We start from the raw sequence: 17969 nt of genomic DNA, 5'->3' as shown, positions 1-17969 counted from the left end.
TATTATTAAACTAAGTCATATACTTGGAACATTCAGTGGTCACTAGCAACAAGTGTCTGTGTTATATATTACACGTGCACGCTCTGTGTACATATTAACAAATAGATCCATAATACAGTTTGTTTATATAACTATTTTATCACACACCCGTGCCGATTTTGCGACTTCGTAAATATGGTATTGCACGGCCGTGCATATATTTCGACGTGACGTCATTAGCGTTAACAAACATAGTGTAAAGACGCGCTAAATGTTAGCGTTATACTATAGGCGCGTCAATGAAAAATGACTCTTATTTCACTTTAAACGGTCTTTATTTTGGGTATGTGATAAATAGAATATTAAATTCGTGTAAGTTCGTTACTGAATTTATTGCACTCGTTGAATAAAATCGCATAATATAATTTTATTCAACTCGTGCAATAAATTCAGTATTGAACTTACACTCATTCAATATCCTCTATTTATTCATGCTTAATCATAAAAATCAGTTTTTATAACATAATTTCGCTTATTTTGAATGTCAAAGCTACACACAAATACATGATTTCGTCTCTCCTTGGACATTTTGATACTTGATCATAAAAAAATCTCAATTTTTTGCTATTTATTATACACATAGATGATAATCTCCTCACAGAAATTTAAAAAAAAAGATATAGGAAAAAATGAGGAAATGCGTTTATATAACATGATAAAAATCTGTATGAATGACAACTTACTCGTATAAGATGCTATATTAACATTTCGGCATCTCAGGTAGGCCAATAAGCGTTTTTTTTCTGGATGCGAACTAGTATTAGAAAAAAAAAACAACTTATACTCATAGACATTATTAGTATAAATAGCTGCCTAAGTGTCGTTGGATCAAGTAGATCTAGTATTCACGAGGAAATATGAAAATATAATTCGTCTTGCAGTAACGATTAAACGTGTCTGTAAATATGACTATAAAACACGTACGGAGAACAGTAAAAAAATAATACATTTGTAATTATAAAAGTTCTTGAGTGGAAATATAGTTAGTGTTCATTCCTGTATACGCAAGCGATACATTTGTTGGCAGCGATTACTAATAAAACAGTGTTCAATCTTTCGCTTAATGACTATAACTCTTCGGAAGGGATACGTAACGGGAATTTTCAACATTCTTTTCTTACAGTGTATGGTGTTAAAACTGATTTTTGCAACTGAATGATGATTTGTTAATCAAGATATACATTTAGACTTTGTAAAAATGGGTAAATTGATAGCGTTTGACATTGTTTTGAATAATAAACAACCGGTATACATTGCCGGGCAAAATATTGAAGGTCATGTGACATTGGAATTAAGTGACGTCATGAAAATGAGAGGTTTGTTTTCTATTACGTCTTGATATTTCATTGCGCCTCCTAGTTTGTAATTTGATAAATTAATGACATATTCTCACATGTGTGTTTAATAAGTGGTAATTTTATTGATTTTTTAGCAAAGAAACTAATACGGAAGGAGTGTTTTTAATGACTTTTCAGAAAAAACGATCGAGATTCTTGGTGTAAAACTTGCGAACATCAGTAAAATTTTGGACGAAAAGAAGACCTTCACATATTTATTTTTTCGTTTTCTTTTTGCTTTCATAGAAGGTTAAAAACTTATGTGTAATATGTATGCCATACAGCATAGGCACTTAGTTTCGGGATAAAAACCCTTTGAGAGGTTTGTCCCCCCCCCCCCCAAAAAAAAAAAAAAAAAAAAAAAGAAAAAAAGGTAGCACAGTGTTTTTTAGAAACATCAGAAAAAAATGGCGGTTTTAGAAAAGAGACAACTACGTTAAAACATAGTTTCATTCAATTAAATTTGAGTTATACAAACCTCTCAAAGTGTTTTCTTATCCCATTCCGTAAATGAGACAAAAAAAAAATCGAAAAATGTTGGACAACTTGAAATATTTAAGAAAATCAATGAACAAAAATATCAATGGTAACAATACTAGACCGAATATAATCACTACACGAGTATAGACCCTTTCCTGATGTTTTTCTTAAATTGACTTGTCCAGCAGTTAATAATTATAAAATTTGGGAAATTCAAAGTAAATGAGCCAACAGTACCTGCTCAGACTGCATGGCTGTGCAGACTGGCCTAGCTTAATACTAGTAGCAAAGGTTGTTCAAGGGTTAAGGGTTTAAAAAATATTAGATAATTATAATGGTGAATGTTATGGTTGCGTTTATCTTAATAATAATTATTGATAAGCTACGGACTTTTTTTATATTATATAACGTTTTTTAGGAATTGCATGCAATATAATTTTAGTAATACTGGTATGCTAAATGTTGTCATTTAGTATTTTCGCATTTAATTGACTTGTAACTCAGGTCATAAATTATACATCTCGAATACTATGTTGACAAGTCATTCATTTTCTCTCGACATAACATATTCCAGTGAAGCATGTCGACATACCATAGCATGTCCTTCCCTACATTAACGAACAGGATGTCCGGTATACGCTTCCATAGGTATTTCACAATATATTTAAAAGACATATTATTTTCTACTCGCGTAGTTAAACACTGATACTGAAAGTAAACTATCTAAATAATTGTGATTGTAATATTAGAAAAAATGACAAAATTAACAACGTTTACAATAACTGTTCATTCACCGAAAACAGTTTATTATGCCGGTCAAACTGTTGATGGCTCTGTGACGGTTGAATTAAATGAATCCATGAAAATGAGAGGTAAATATTGTTTTCTTAATAGCAAATACTTATGAAGATACTGTATTGTTACTACATGTATTGTGACCAATTCTGAACAGTCTACATGCAGTTGATCTACTTAATTAAAACGTGAACGAAACATATTTTATAAGATACGGAGTTCCGTTTGGACAATCTTGTTTTATTTTAATTCGTCCTTACCACCGATCCACGATGGTACGATGGTGAAAACGCTATTGTACGATGATACGATGATAAAAATACGATAATGCGATGTTGAGGATGGTGAAATCGCGATGTCGCGATGGTAAAATCGTGAAAACGTGACGTTATACCGCGTTTTCACCATCTTGCCATCATGTTTTCACGCCATCGTACTCTCGCTTACTCTCGCCATCGTGCAATCGCGCCCATATACAATTGCGTTTTCACAATCATGCCATCGCGCCCTTATGCGTTTTCACCATCGTGTCATCGCGCCATCGCGTTTTCACCATCGTGACATCGTACAATCGCGTTTTCACCATCGTGACATCGTACCATCGCCTTTCCGACACTCTAACTTGTGTACATGTACATACAGAAATATAATTAAACCTATGAAGTTTGATTATTGACACGTTAGTATTTTAAACTTTTTTTACTATCTGCCATATCAGAATCTGACATCTTTCTGTATGTTCCCGAAAGGCGATGGTACGATGGCGCGATGGCACTATGGCACGATTGTGAAAATGCGATGGTACGATGGCGCGATGGGCACGATTGTGACTACGCGATGGTACGATATGGCATTATGGCACGATGGTGAAAACGTAATGGTACGATGGTAAAATCGCGATGGAACGATGGTAAAAACGCGATGGTTCGATGGTGAAAACACGATGGCGCGATTAGGTGATTGTACGATGGCGAAAGCGCGATGGTACGATGGTGAAATCGCGATGGTAGGATTATGAAAACGCAATATTTTTGATCACCGTACAATCGCGATTTCACCATCGTACCATCGTGTTTTCACCATAATACAATCGTGTTATCATCATCGTACCATCGTGTTTTCACCATAGTACAATCGTGTTTTCACCATAGTACAATCGTGTTTTCACCATAGTACAATCGTGTTTTCACCATCGTACCATCGTGTTTTCACCATAGTACAATCGTGTTTTCACCATAGTACAATCGTGTTTTCACCATAGTACCATCGTGTTTTCACCATCGTACCATCGTGTTTTCACCATCGTACCATCGTGTTTTCACCATAGTACAATCGTGTTTTCATCATTGTGTCATCGTACCATCGCGTTTCCACCACCGTATCTTCGTACATGGCGGGAAAATGTTTATTTTTGTATTTTCTGATCGCAAGATCAGTAAATACATAGCTAACATCCACGGTCTAACACAAAATTTCCTAACAGACCTAACAACGCAAAGTAGTTCTCACTCAAAACTGCTTAAAAACCAGCAATTTAAAAGACATAATAATTTTTAATGTAGGCATTTAACGAATTACAGTGCATTGAAAGTTCAGATTAGTCAATAGAAATATGAGGTTACAATCACAAATTTCGCGGATGAATATCATTTTAATCAATGAAAATGCTATTTTACTGAATACTCCAGGGCGTAGTACACAAATAAATCTGACTGCCGAGTAGTGGAATATATACATGTCGGACTGTTTTGGCGAGAAGATTTTCGCTAAATTATTTTTTATCAGTGTTAAACAGGTTTATCGTGAACAAAATACCTCGAAATTGATAAGGATTACAAACACGAAATGAAAATTCTCAATTTAGAATTACAATGTATTTGTTTTTATTCAGGCTACATATTACGTATTACTTCACCGTGGTGCAGGGGTATCGCGCTCGTATCGCGCTCGTTTAGGGTGTGAGAGGCCTAAGGTTCAAAACCTTAACGAGGCAACTTTTTTTTTGAAGTGTCTTTTTTAAGGAAGTAAACCACGATATGCAAGGATAAAGTGTGGCTGTCATAAAAAATGATTTTTGATGCAACTCGACTAGTCATGCAAAATTCCATATGTACCAATCTCAAACTGTTATAGAAAAAAATCTTAATGCAGTCGCTGCGTAAGATGAATTATAGTATATAAAAATAAACTTATATAGGAAAATACATACAGATAGTCAGTATGATTTAAATTCCAAAGATCAGAAAATACCACAGAGCTTGCAGCCCTTTGATTAATACATAGCATAATGGAGCTGTTCTGCCTATTGCGGTTCAGTTAATGTTCAAAGCACAAATATGGGTCAGAAATTAATAAATTTTTCATTCTTTGGAAAAGTCAAACATGAGTTTATAATTGTTAAATAATGGTTTCAGAGCATTTTATATGCTTATTACCTGTAGAAATGAAATTATTTGTCATAATCGTAGCAAAATGTAAACAAAGTATTCTTACACTCCTCGTGATTTTGTTACAATACACAAGAGAAAAAAAAACGTGTTAAACTGCCAGTAAACACCGGTAAGGGACAACATGTTTCGGCTGTTATTTTTTCTCCCTCGATACGGTAGTTCACAAACTTTTTGAAACAACAATAATAACGCAGTTTTATTGATATTTTCCGTTCTTACAATATTTTCTTTTCATGCTTAAATAATATCTTACTAACACTACCGCCAAAGGTCTGATCCATATCAGTTCATAAAATTTCCCTAAAATTTATATGACAAATCGGCGCTAATTAGTATGCAGCGTGATGAAGTAACTTTTACTACTCATTCATTAAACTGACAAGAATGATAAATCGAGCACGGATGTAAAAACTATACAATCCAGTCTGACACACTTGAAAATAACTTTTTCCAATTTTTTCTTTTGTTTAATTTCTATATCCTAGCGACTTTAGGATGCGAAATCGAACAGCGCTATATGAAAATCGGCACCGGAAGTAATAATAAAAGTGATCTTTCTTATTTTGTCTTGTTAGGATCGAAATTATATCGGTCTAAGCAGTGTTTATCGGGCTAATTATAACACCGGTTTTGTTGTTTTGATGCGAAATATTAACCACTCGGGCCTACGTGGTCAATTCCTACTCATCAAAACCGGTGTAAAATAGCTGATAAACACCGCCCAGACCGATATCATTTCTTAATAATTTTAACTTCATTTCAAAATACTAGATCTATATATTCTCACTAATATCCAGAATGCAACTGAAGCAAAAGATGGTTCAGGTAATTGGCCAATTAGCAACTTTCCGGAAACTATAACAGGACACACAAAAAAAAAAAAATTCAAAAGCATTTCTATAGCATATTGATGAATTGTGTCAGAACAGGCATTATGTTAGCGTCATATGATGGTGGCAATATATCTTTTAATTTTAAATAAAAAAGCTTATAATGTTTCATTGATTACTTTGATCAAGACTCCAAATCACTGCGGTATACCGTACCCCGGATATTGCTCGATATTATGAGGACTTTCATCCCATTTCGCGACTTTGAACGAGGAAAGAAGGTATGTTTAGTGACGATATTTAGTCATTTTGAATTGGTTTGATATAAATTTTGTAGAAAAACAAATACTACGATAATTTCTCTAGTTACTGAAACCCCAAAAATGTTGAGAAATAGCTTTGAAATGTAATTAGGAGGTAAAATTCGTCTCTTTGCTCACGTGATAAATGAGCTCGGATCAGTCAAATTTGATGTTTTTTTGCATATACTTCCTTAAAAGAAAAACTTGAATCGAGTGAAATGTGATAATGATGATAATGTTTATGTTGTAAATGTTCAATCAACAATAGAACCTCAGATGACAGTGCATTTTGAGAATAAATACACATGTCAGTGTACCGAGTATTGCGTTGGAGTTGCCCGCCTGTGTCACGAGTATTGCTTTTAGTGTAACGAGTATTGGTTATCAATGAAGATTAAATGCAAGAAGTAAACACAAAGTATTTACCACATTAAATTTTAAATATTTCTTACTGTGTATACTTATTTACACTTTATGTGCAGAATATGCATAATTCGGAGGTACTTTACTGGAAACATCTGCGAATAATCCAGATTTTCATTCCTGCTCGTGAAAAATCTCAGCCGAACGAACTCAGCAATTTTCTGTATTTAAAATGTTCTCGTTGCTATCGAAGGATCAACCTTTCCAGAATTTGTTAATAATTATAGCATATCTTACTTTAAATAGTAAAAAAACGCACCCAAATTGCATTAATACTGCCTCAAGATTGTCAATATTAGACGGTATTGAGCAAGTGTGCCAATATGTAATAATATCAACCGACTTCTTACTATGCCAAAAATCCATATAAAGGTAACTTTCGGGCATTTTGTACCTGCACTCTAGCAACGGCAGACCGTCTGCACGTGGAATTTTGTTACGCCATTAGCAATGAGTTACCGTATGACTGCCGAGCGGGTACAGCTCAAAAAACCGAATAATAGATTTTGATAAGATAATGATAAAGGGCAGCAGATGCAATAAAAAGGTTATGTTCCTTATAACCTTTTACCTCATAAAGGCGTGTTTTGAAGGCTTTACACCCCACCCCTTTTGAGGCCTCAAATAGTGTTAAACATGCGCTATTTAGGTCCCAAACACGGTTTTTTCGTTTGAGAAATGTTGTTCAAAAGAGTGATCAATTTTTTGGCGCCACCCCCATTAAAAAGGTACATCAAGGGGGTTACGCAGGGGGGGGGGATGTGCCCCCTTCTGTTTGGGGGTTTAAGGTGGGGCAGTAGCCCCTCTAATCGCCGAGAAGACTTGGGACTTGTGGAGGGCTAAATGGCCTCAGTTCGATTTAAAGGTACCGTGTAATAAACGCCGAAAACCTGAGACTTTATCTCAATCAATTGAGAAGTTGGTGCACCTTGAAATCAGTTTTGATGGGAAAAAAACAACGCAAAATAGAGGTTTTTGGCAATTTTGAGACGCCCCCACCCCGTTGCCATGATAATTGGAAATTTAAAATTGAGCATGCTATTCCACAGGCTATGGTCCAGCTATCATTTGTGCCCAGTTTGATCAGTATTGAAGCATTTTTTATAGTTTCATAGCAGTTTGAACTTGTAACAAGAGGCTTAATTATAATTCAATGAAAACAGTCATTTTTCGCATTATGCTCATGCAGTAAAGGTTAAGACGATACCGGCATGCTTAGACGGCATAAGCCCTCGGGCCAGTATTTTATTAAGTGCGTCGATATGTTTTTTAAGGCAAACTTGCACTGTAAATACCTATTATATATATATATATATATATATATATATATATATATATATATATATATATATATATATATATATATATATATATATATATATTATTAATGTCATCTAAATATTTTTTTTATTCTTGTCCATTTCAGAGATGGGTCTCCTTGATCAAAGTGTCTTGAGACATGTATTTAAAGTTTTTTATCGTCAATTTTGATGGTTCAACCCTGCTTCCGACCCTGCACACACTTTATTTCATCCATAGTGTGATTTTCAACCAAATTGGAAATTAAATCTCTGTATTTGCCCGTAGGAAAAGAATAGTAATAACACTGAAAATGCACTGTTGAATCTGTAATATTTGAATAAATATCATATAAACAGTACATTATCAGAAAAAATGAAATTGAATCGATAAACAGACGTGAAAATTAGACAAAAATATCGAGTTTCCATACTAATGTGCTCATTATGTTTTGCAATACCTCCATACACTAAAGTTGGGCTATTTTGCAATACTCTGTACACTTAAAATCAATACTCGGTACACTGTCTTGTATCTTTTTTGGCCTGTATCTTTTTGTACTTTCACACTTTTTGCCTGAAATTTGGACAAGGCATACTTGGATTGTGAATAAAAAATTTGCTCGATTCAATTTTTTTTTTATATTGGTAATATAATAATTTCTAACGATTCTACAGTATCGCGGTCAGTATTTTCTAGTGAGCAGCGGATCGTTTAGGGGTAGTTTAATCAATTTTACAAATACCTGTAATACTTTTACGTCTTTTAGAGCTACAAAAATACCTCTAGATATATAAAACCCGTTTAGATAAATGAAATAGCCATTAGTTTTGAAAATATCGTCGCTGAACTTACCTTCGTTCCCCGTTCAAAGTCGCGAAATGCGATGAAAGTCCTCATAATATCGAGCAATATCCGGGGTACGGTATACCGCAGTGCAAATACTATCTTATTAAGAATATAGGTCTACCTGAAGATTTATTTATCATTATTAATTTTATTGATTGTACTTCACCAGTCTTTTTCTATGCATTAAACGCCGTTATTATATTTGTAAATTAACATGTTGCAAAATTTGTGTGTTATTCGGATCTCCTCGCCAGATGCTCATAATTAGTTCATAGTATGGCGGAAATCCCTGAAAAAGTTGTGACTATATTACACAACATAGATATACCATGTGATGTTTGACATTAAATATATGTATCTGACAGGTTTACATGTTAGCATTCCGAAAAGACATATGGGCAAAACGTTTCCTGATGAAACATTCTCGAACATAAACATCTATAATTGTAATATTCTTGACCCCAATGGTCAAATCATTAACTATTGTTTTTACCTAAAATGTATGATATGAGCCGCGTCATGACAAAACCAACATAATGGGTTTGCGACCAGCATGGATCCAGACTATCCGCGCAGTCTGATCAGGATCCATGCTGTTCGCTTACAAACCCTATAACAAGTAGAGAAACTGATAGCGAACAGCATGGATCCTGATCATACTGCGCGGATGCGCAGGCTGGTCTGGATCCATGCTGGTCGCAAACCCATTATGTTGGTTTTGTCATGACACGGCTCATATAAACATACAGTATATGAGATGAAACTTTTAAGGTGCGACTTCAAAAGAAACATTAACGTCCTTTTTTGTAAACTTTTATTATTTATAACAACATTTATGTAAAAGTTTCAAATTCTAGACCATTTTCGACATATTTTGGTAACAATGGGCGAGGCGAACCGTGATATGTTCATATTATGTAGCGATGAAATAGAAAATGAAATCTAAAATCGATACTTATCCAATGCCCAAACTCTTAGATAATTTAACGTCATGTAAGAAAATACATGTTTTTGAATGCAATGTACATGTAAAATGAAGAGTATAAACCAAATCAATTAAAACTATGTGTTGCATGAAACATGCAAGCGTTTGCAGGAGACCGAAACCCCCTGGTAATCATGATATCGCTCGTTACAGCGTCATTCTTATGTCCAATTTCTCAGTAAAGTTCAGGACACCAGCCAAGGAACCTTTGTGCTCTGTCTTCTTTATAATTCTCTGTGTCTTTCACAATTTTTTTTCTCGAGCTGCCTGAAATATGTTATATATTGATTTATAGTTTCATAAAGTTCTCTACTGAGATTATTTGGATTAAAGGCGTGTACTTGATAAGGATGGGGTCACATGTTCAAATTACCCGAAAGGGTCTGTGTTCTTGTTATTATAATGAGATGTAACAAAACTATATCTATAACTGCTTCCCCCATTAACCAACCGTCCAGGTGAGAGTATTGTACTATTATCAATATATGTGTATATCTAGAATTTTATTCTCATTTTGATCCTCATCGTTGCCAGTTCAAATGGCGGCAAGTGCTTTTGGAGTCCTCCATGCGTGAAGCAAAAGTTATCGGGCTAGCTTACGGGTGGCCAGTGATTCTTGGATGCCCGCCGGTCCCTGAAATAATTGATGAAGTTGCGCCTGAGGTTTTCCTCTGTAAAACTAAGATTATACAATTGTAGGTCTAGACTAGTAACTTGTGTGCAAAATTTTAAATCTTTCGCTCACCCCGTTTTTCCAAATTGTGAAAAATTGCCCAAAATTGAAAAGGGTTGCAACGCCTTTTATTCAAATCGGACTTAGAGTAGCACAAAACTACGATTATCATTTTATGTCTGAGTACATTATCTTAACACACCGTACAATCAAATGGGCAGACAGCAGTTCCAACATCGACAGCCGTACCAGTATATACATGTCGGTGCACGAAACACAATTGATGGACGGTATGTATTCATCTATTTTTAACATATCCCAACTGTGGTTGAGTTAATCAATTTTATGGATTCATAGTCAACATCCAAAGGAGCATACTAACAAATTTCTGGCCATGTGCAAGCTTTAATTAACGTGAAAATAAATCATTTATTATGGTGGAAAATTTAGAAATTATTGAAGAGTAGATGGATTTCTAAGCTTGACGTCTATTAGAAAGTATCATGAATAAATTAATATTTAAATGAACAAAAAAGTTTTACTCTTTTCTAGTTATTGTAGCACAAAAGCGCTGAAAATTGTTACATTGAACGGCTTTCAGCGTTATTCATTCTTGCTGATGAATGGCTGTCGATGTTATCATTTAATTAAAAGACGTGAACTGCTGATGACGCTATTACTAAAATTTTGATGACACTCCAACTTAAATACCCCATAACTTTTACAGAAAAGCGTTTTTGAAGGTATGGTTTGGAATTTTTAATGACGAAATGTTGACGTTTACGAATCGTATGATAAAAGGATTTAGATCTATTATCATGACAAAATATAAGTTTTTGTGACTGAAAAATAAAAAGGCCGCATCTCATCGGATAGTGTGGTTATTTTTAGTCAAAATTCTCATGATGTAAAGCTTGCACAGGGCCAGAAATTTGTTAGTATGCTCCTTTGGATGTTGACTATGAATCCATAAAATTGATTTACTCAACACGGTTGGGATATGTTAGAAATAGATGGAAACTTACCGTCCATCAATTGTGTTTCGTGCGGCGACATGTATATACTGGTACGGCAGCTGTCGACGTTGGAACTGCTGTCTGCCCATTTGAGTGTACGGTGTGTTAATTTTCTTATCTGTTTGTTTTAAGTGCAACAGCTGATCTACGTAAGAAATTCAATTTTTATGTTTTTAGGCTTTTTGACCTCAGTGGAGTTCTGTCCTGATTGAGAGTCCTATTTTTATGTTTAGAACTAATAATTCAAAGTTTCTGAAATGAAAAATATCGAAATAAATCTAGAATGATATAAGAATGTCATGAAAGGAGCGCGGCGATTTATAATGTAAATTCACATCGGCAATACACAATTCTGTACAATAGCAAAAAGTCTAAAAGGCATTCTCACTTTTTTATTCTTTGAAGATGTCTTATTAAGTCACGGTGCTGGTTTTAAAAGCGTCATTGGAAAGCGGAGTTTAAACTACTTTCTTTCTCATGTGATAAGCATATAAAATGCTCTGAAACCATTATTTAAACGCTATAAAATTCATGTTTGCCATATCTATAAAGAATGAAAATTTTATCCATTTCTGACGCATATAATGTGCTTTTTAAACACCTTTTAACTTGAAATACTCCTTTAAAAATCCAATCGAGTAATGTTGTACAATGTCGCGTAAACTATTCATATACATGTAAATAAAGAACACTATCTATGATAATACCAAACATCAATACAGTCATGTAAACACGCTGTGAACGGGTATTTCACAATATAGGTCGCTCTATGTCATGTTTAAAAGACATATTTATTCTACACACAATACTGAAAGTAAACTATTAAAATATTAGTGAGTGTAATATTAGGGGAAAAAATGGGAAAATTAAAAACATTTGCAATTACTCTTCATTCACCGACAACAGTTTATTATGCTGGCCAAACAATTGATGGTGTTGTGACGGTTGACTTAAATGACTCCATGAAAATGAGAGGTAAATATTATTTCCTTTATAATTTATAATTATAATAGCAAATCATCGAGTTTTATAACTAATAAAATATCATGTATCTTTTTTGTTAAAATATAGATATAAAAATATGGATTGACAATGACTGTTATCAATATCTACTGTGCAAGAGATATTTTTAAAGATCCTGTAACTCATTTTTTTATGGTTTTATATCATAAATACAATGCTCAAATGAAGATTAATTTTATCAATATTGTAAGTTCCAAAAAGCATTATTTGTATAGATATTACCGAATTTACATTTCATGTTAATAAAGGGAGGTAATTAGAAATTTATTTTCTATCAAGTCTAAGCTAATTTTGAATGCATATAATGTAATGATTACACAAAATGTGGACACAATTTTATTTGCAGTACATATTTTACATACAGTATTCTTCGATATTTGAAAATTGTTTTAGAAGCATAATTATAAACATGTATAAAATTACAACATACATGATCTTTAAACGTGAACGACACATGGTGCATAATATTGTTTGATTTCCATCCCACATTTAAATGCACAAAGTTTCAAAGGCTAATCATTTAGATTAAAAATGAATACACGAACTGTTGACCTATCCCTGGGCATTCCTTACATATGTTCATTTACATAAAATATTAGAGCTGCACTGTCTAGTGTCAGTTGTTAATGTTAAACGCACAATATATGCCTAAGCCTAATTAATTCGGCTTGAAAAGTTTGACCCATTTTACAAACTTTTTTCATGTTGTCAAGACATCGCCCGTCCAAAATTATCTCGATGTCTCTTTGGTTGGACTATATATGCCTCAGAAATAAATAAATTTTTCATTCTTTGGGAAAGGCAAACAATGAGTTTTACAACGTTTGGGTAATGCTTTCAGAGCATATTATATACAAGACTGAGCTTATTACATGAAGAAAGTAGAGCTGAAAGTGAAATTATTTGTTACAAACGTAGAAAAATGTAAACAAAGTAGTATTCTAATTTCCATTCAAAATACTATATACTTATGTTCTTACTAATTTAATTACCAAAATGCAACTGAAAGGGTTCAGGGAATTGGCAAATGAGCAACTTTTTGGAAATTAAATATTTCTGGGGCACACAAAATATATAAAAAAAAGCTTTTGAGAAATAAGAATAAAAACATTTAGAACTGTGGCGATCATATCGATGAATTATGTCAGATTTTATTTTTGCGACAATTTCTTTAAATATTATTTTTATCAATAAACACAAAGTTTCATTCATTGCTTTTATCGATATTTCAAATAATATTTTATTTAGAATTTAGGTCTACCTGTAGATTTACTTATCATAAGTTATATGTTTATTGCACTCAACAATTCTTTTTTTATCTGGTAAACGCCATATTTATATTTGTAAATCAATAAGACTACCCTGGTGACATTTTGAGGAGGAAGTATCGAACTTCCTGCTATTTTACGCTCGTGTGCTATTCGAATCTCCTTGCAAGTTACTCATAATCAGTTAGTCAGTATGGCGGAAAACCCTGAAAAGTTGTGTCTATATTACACAACATAGATATACCATGTGATATTTGACATTATATATATGTATCTGACAGCTGTACATGTTAGCATTCCGAAGAGACATGTGGGCAAAACGTTTCCAGATGAGACATTCTTGAACATAGACTACCAGATTGTAATGTTTTCGACCATAATGATTAATATTGATTATAATCAAACCCTTAAAGGGACCCAATGAGTTTTTTTTACCTGACGGGACTGGACATAATTTTCCGACATTTGTATATCATTTAGTATGGGCGTTGCAACGCTTTTCACTCAAATCAGATCGAACAAATAATAGCACAAACAAATTCGATTTTCAATTAAATTCTTAGCATATTTCTTTAATATCCTTTAAAGATTTTTCCATTAAAGCATTTCACTTTATCTATGTGTATGAAAATTTCAATCTTTATCTTTATGTTAATCTCAGTGCAGCTCCTTTAACTATTGTTTCACACTACAATTAATATACATCTATATAATAATATGCATGCAGTATATGATATGAAACTTAAAAGGTGTGACTTCAAAAGAAACATTCACTTCCATTTTTGTAAAAGTTAATTATTCATAACAACAAAATGTAAAAAAAATGAACTTGTAGACCATTTTGGACATATTTCGCTAACAATGGGCTAGCGAGGCGTGTGATATGTTCATGTAATGTAGACTGAAATAGAGATTGAAATCTGAAATCGATACTTAATCCAATGCTCAAACATTTAGATAACTTAACATCATGTAAGAAGGTACAGGTATGTCTGAAATCTGACCTTTGGATGCAATGTACATGAATAATGAATTAAGAGTATAAACCAAGTCACATTTTAAAATTGATGCTGAAACATGCAGACCCAACCCCCTGGAAATTATGCTATCGCTCGTAACAACGTTATTTTATATCAAATGCAGGATTTCAGGTTCAATTCCTCAGTAAAATTCAGGGCACCAGCTAGAGAAAGCTCTCACACCATGTACAACCTCGTTTTTATTTCCAGAGTCAAAAAGGCTAATATCAAATCCATATCACACCCCATCTATCCTTGTTTTTGTTTTTTTAGAGTTGTTTGTAGACTGTTTGCAAAATGGGAAAATGTAGTCGAATATTAAAATAAGCTAATTCTATATGCTTTGACTTCTTTTAAGATAGCTGTATTTTATATACATGTATATTTTATCATTTCGTAAATTGAGCAGTTTTTGTAGCAGTATCTGATAAAAAAATATATGCGGAAGTTATCAGTTTTCATAAATTGGGCTATTTTATTACAAAATATTTTTCTTCCTTTAACAGTGTATTCGTTTCGTTTCAAAATATTGTATCATATGACTTATTGATACAGACTGATGCTTATTCATCATTACCATACCCTTTACCCTACTTTATACGACTTTTAAATCGTTCAAATAATTTCCCCATTTTATCCCATTTAACCAGTCTAAACCAACTTTAAATTCATCCCGTTTTATTACCAGTCGCTTCAATAATAATTTCATTTTCATCATATTTATTAATCGCTGACATCTTTACCCCATCAACTCCGTTTTTGACCCCACTTAAGAATCGTTGAAATCATTACTTCAACTACCCCCCCCCTCTCAACTTAGTGATTGACATTGTGTTAATTTGTTAATCACTAGTTTCATTACTTCATCATAATAACCACCTAGTGATCACTAAAATAATTACCACACTTTATTTAACCTTACCTAATGATCACTGAAATCATTACCACTTTAACCTAACCTACTGGTCACAGATATCATGACCACATGGTAACCTTACCAAGTGATCACTTAAATCATGACCACTTACCTAGTGGTCACAGAAATCATGACCACACTGTAACCTTACCTAGTGATCGCTTTAAACATGACCATACTTTAACCTTACCAAGTGATCACTGAAATCATTACCACACTTTAACTTTACCTAGTGGTCACTGAAATCATTACAGCACTTTAACCTTACCTAGTGATCACTGAAGTCATTACCACACTTAACCATACCTAGTGATCACTGAATTCCTTTCCGCACTTAAACCTTACCTTGTGATCACTGAAATCATTACCACACTTTAACCTTACCTATTGATCACTGAAATCATTACCACACTTCAACCTTACCTACTGGTCACAGATATCATGACCACATGGTAACCTTACCTAGTGATCACTTAAATCATGATCATTTACCCTGTGGTCACAGAAATCATGACCACACTGTAACCTTACCTAGTGATCACTGAATTCCTTTCCGCACTTAAACCTTACCTTGTGATCACTGAAATCATTACCACACTTTAACCTTACCTATTGATCACTGAAATCATTACCACACTTCAACCTTACCTAGTGATCACTGAATTCCTTTCCGCACTTTAACCTTACCTATTGATCACTGAAATCATTACCACACTTTAACCTTACCTATTGATCACTGAAATCATTACCACACTTCAACCTTGCCTACCTCTTTCTCGTCATATTTCTTTACAATATGATACATGTGATAGGACATTTAAGTTTCGTACTGAAGTCTCTGAACCTACGATTGTTATACACTGATTATAGGATATGGTAATTTATTATACTGCTAATCTTATTATATCCGGCTGTAGTTGCAGTTTAGCCTTGAATAAAAGCCATAAATATCGAAAATATGTTATTTGATGAATAAAAAAAAACTTATCGCTACTCATTCTCGTAAATTAGAAATGAACGAAATGTAAAAATACCATGTTAGATTATCACAAAACCATAATGGGCTTTCAAAAGTTTGTGAAATAACGCTATTTATAAACTCAGAGTACAAAATTGCACCAGTCTATGGAAATCAGTCATCTGTCACCCTAGCCGAACCCATACAGGTCCAATGTCGGATACCACGCGACGTACCTGTAAAAGAACGTCTATATGTATCGTTGTGGGATGTCGGCTGCTAGGTGTCCTAAATGTTCAGGTTCAACTCCCACAGTTATGTATATCACCTGGGAAAAGGCCTGTGTTCCTGAAAACAAAACTAATTATTATGAAATATGACAAACCTAATTGTTTCCCTCCATTAGTTTGAGAGTATTGTATTTATTATCAATATGTGTGTGTATCTAGAATGTATATAGGTTGTTTAAAACTAACACCATCCACATTAACCTGCTCAGAAAAAAAATAATATAGCCAATTATTAATCAATTTCAACTACGTGTACGTTTTACCATTTTTGTGTGTGTTTATTATGGAAACAACATAACTTTGAAGGTCAGGTAGAATGCGCGCAATTAATTAAGCTTCACTCAAAAATGTAAGAAATAAAGTAAAAATATATCATTTTTTGACAAAACAAGTCATAACAAAGTAAAAAAGGATACAATGTAAAAACATTTAAAGCTATTGAAGAGGTCTCCGTGCTCAGTGATTAAGGTCGCTCACATCGATCCATTTACTCCATTGCTGTCAGTTCAAATCGCGGAAAGTGCTTTTGGAGTCCTCCATGCGTTAAGCAAAAGTTATAAGGCTAGCTTACGGAAGGCCAGTGATTTTTAGGTGCTCGCCGGTCCCTGAAATAATGGAAGAAGTTGCACCTGAAGTTTTCCTCTGCCGGTAAAAACTAAGATTACAAATGTAAAAAACTCTCTTATAAGTTATATCATTCACAGTTGCACAAAACTAAAAAAAAAAAAAAAAAAAACAATAGCATATCAAATGTAATCTAATATTTGGAACAAGGTTATGTATTGGCAGGGATGCGATATCCAACTGAGCGTTTGTTTGTTTCATACTAAGTTACATAACATACATACATATACTGCTGATACAGTTAAAAGGAAATGAATAAAGTTATTGCATGATACAAAAATGCATTCTTCTTAGCAAAATTCTATGTTTAAAAGGGACTCCACTGAGGTTTTTTGACATGTCGGGACTGGAAATACTTTTCGAGATTAATGTTCTATTTGATGTAGGTCTAAA

General features: G+C 33.6%; 1 protein-coding gene across 2 annotated transcripts in view; it reads left to right on the top strand.

The window, feature by feature from the left end:
* Positions 1–920: 920 nt before the first annotated feature.
* The window catches only part of LOC132753898 (arrestin domain-containing protein 3-like), a 46516-nt gene continuing 29467 nt past the window's right edge, over positions 921–17969 (top strand). Inside the window, exon 1 of one of the 2 annotated variants that reach the window (XM_060744448.1) lies at positions 921–1355. In XM_060744448.1, the coding sequence (XP_060600431.1) occupies positions 1238–1355 (118 nt within the window). In that variant the 5' untranslated portion in view covers positions 921–1237. Of the gene's footprint in view, positions 1356–2562; positions 2729–17969 lie in introns of those variants that run through there. The other variant, XM_060744449.1, reaches the window with a different exon arrangement.

This window comes from Ruditapes philippinarum, unplaced genomic scaffold (genome assembly GCF_026571515.1).
Source record: "Ruditapes philippinarum isolate M1 unplaced genomic scaffold, ASM2657151v2 ctg991_1_1_1_1, whole genome shotgun sequence".
In the NCBI taxonomy this organism is placed as follows: domain Eukaryota; kingdom Metazoa; phylum Mollusca; class Bivalvia; order Venerida; family Veneridae; genus Ruditapes; species Ruditapes philippinarum.
This window is presented reverse-complemented; position numbering and strand designations above follow the sequence as displayed.